This window comes from Stegastes partitus, unplaced genomic scaffold (assembly GCF_000690725.1).
Source record: "Stegastes partitus isolate 25-593 unplaced genomic scaffold, Stegastes_partitus-1.0.2 Scaffold465, whole genome shotgun sequence".
Classification (NCBI taxonomy): domain Eukaryota; kingdom Metazoa; phylum Chordata; class Actinopteri; family Pomacentridae; genus Stegastes; species Stegastes partitus.
The window spans coordinates 1-1941 of record NW_007578196.1 but is presented as its reverse complement, the minus strand read 5'-3'; the positions used below and the strand labels follow the sequence as shown (position 1 = coordinate 1941).

The following is a 1941-nucleotide window of genomic DNA, read 5'->3' as shown; positions in this document are numbered from 1 at the left end:
TGAAACATCACAGATAAGTAGATTTCTATGATTTTTAAATTTGTGGTTCAAGAGAAATCAGCAAAATGTCATTTACATTTAAAGATTAAAGGTAGAATATATGACAACTGACCATTAAATAGAAGCAAAAACGAGTTCAAGGACACATGCAAGCAATGTTTCTGTAATGAGAAATAAATGATGACTATTATCAATTAAAGTTCAACATTTAACCTGTCAGTTTTGGCAGCTGTTGCTAGATTTAGTTGCTTCTCAGAACCGTGTGTCACAAGCATAAAATGGAAATCAGGAAAGCATTAGTTCTTTTAATAATTCAGTTTTTGGTTTGTATATTTAAAAGTATGATATTTTTCCCTCCCAGGTGCAGTTTGTGGATGACAGGAAGCTGACGAATGTCAGCAAAAAGGACTTCTTCCTCCACATGTTTGATGAGCTGCTCGCTCCTGAATCTGGGCTATTCATGTACAACGAGAGCAACACTCTGGCCTGGTTCCCTCCCAAAGTAAGACCGGTTCATTAAAGAGAAAACTAGCATTCATTTTCCACATGCTCTGAGAGAGTATTTTTAGAAGACAAACCAATTCCTCTACTAATCTTGATTTGTTCCGTATATGAACATAATGTAAGTGAGGGAGATTTTGATAATACTGTCATTTGATCTTAAGAATAAAGTTACTTCATCTGGTTTACTAAATGTTGAACTATGAACGGTCCATTCTTCAACTTTTGCTCTCATACCTGAACCAACTGTAGATGCAAACGCTTTTAAAGACAGAGCAAAAGAGTTTACTGACATTTTTCTCTCAGCATATTCCATTTTTAATTTCTTCATTTAATTGGCCTTGAATTGCCCCCAAGGGACAAATGTATTTATTTGAATTGAATTGAACTGAATTGAATTGAATTTTCATTATTTCCTTCTGTACTCTCAGTCAGTTACTGAATGTTACTAAGTTTCTTTCACCAACCAAACAGCTGAAAGTGGAGGAGAAGACTTACTTCCTGTTTGGAGTTCTGTGTGGCATGGCTCTTTACAACCACAACGTCATCCACCTGCGTTTTCCACAAGCTCTCTTCAAGAAGCTGCTCAGAGTGAAACCTTCGCTGGAAGACATGAAGGAGTTTGAACCCGTACTGGCCGAGTAAGACTGATTTAGGAATTCATGACTTTTGCTTTTGCACAATGCTGCATGAGGTCAAGTTTGAAAAAATCATATTGTTACACAAAAATAAACAAATTAAAAAATATAGAATATGAAGACTAAAATGAAGTAAACTGGTAATGTTGTCTAACTGTTTTTCTTATATGTTTCTATCATATCCCATGCATTGAAACTCTAAGTAGACTGAAAATAATGTTAACGTATTTGGTCGTTTTAATTTGAAACATTTTTATGGTACATGTGCAGGTCATGATTATGTTAAACTAATCTTGAACCATGTTGACTGTGTCTTGAGGTCTTGGAGGTGCATGTTGGAGGACTACACTCCTGATGTAGTCGACGCTCTGGTGGCTACTTTCACTGTAGGTTTTTACTCAATCACAGCTTGAATCAGACAATTTTATTACTTCTATCCAAATACCAGCATGTGTTGCTGCAATATTCCATCTTAATGTAATTATTATGTGTCACAGGTGTCCTGGGGAGGTGAGAAAGTTGAGCTTGACCCAAACGAACCTGGAAAACTTGTCACAGAGTCCAACAAGTATGTGTAAACAGAGCAGCCCAGATTTAATCAGTCTCACAACCTTTTAAGATATGCAGCGTCACATTCCTGTCTAGCTATAGTTCTGAAGTCCTCCCAACTTTCTGTCATTTGCTGCCATCTATCAGCTGAAACTTCAAAGTGCATGCACACTTTGTTCTCTTTTCCTACCTGCAATATGACACTTCCCAGGATGTTGCCAACAACACTTTCCTTCCATTACAAATTAAAATT

The 1941-nt window shown here is 36.6% G+C and overlaps 1 protein-coding gene across 1 annotated transcript in view; it reads left to right on the top strand.

Annotated features, from left to right (window-relative positions):
- Positions 1 to 1796, top strand: part of LOC103360798 (probable E3 ubiquitin-protein ligase HERC6) — a 9774-nt gene extending 7978 nt beyond the window's left edge. The window contains exons 17-20 of the mRNA XM_008286695.1: positions 362 to 502; positions 976 to 1142; positions 1459 to 1525; positions 1637 to 1796. Of these exons, the coding sequence (XP_008284917.1) occupies positions 362 to 502; positions 976 to 1142; positions 1459 to 1525; positions 1637 to 1717 (456 nt within the window). The 3' untranslated portion in view covers positions 1718 to 1796. The remainder of the gene's footprint in view (positions 1 to 361; positions 503 to 975; positions 1143 to 1458; positions 1526 to 1636) is intronic.
- The last annotated feature ends 145 nt before the right edge of the window (positions 1797 to 1941 follow it).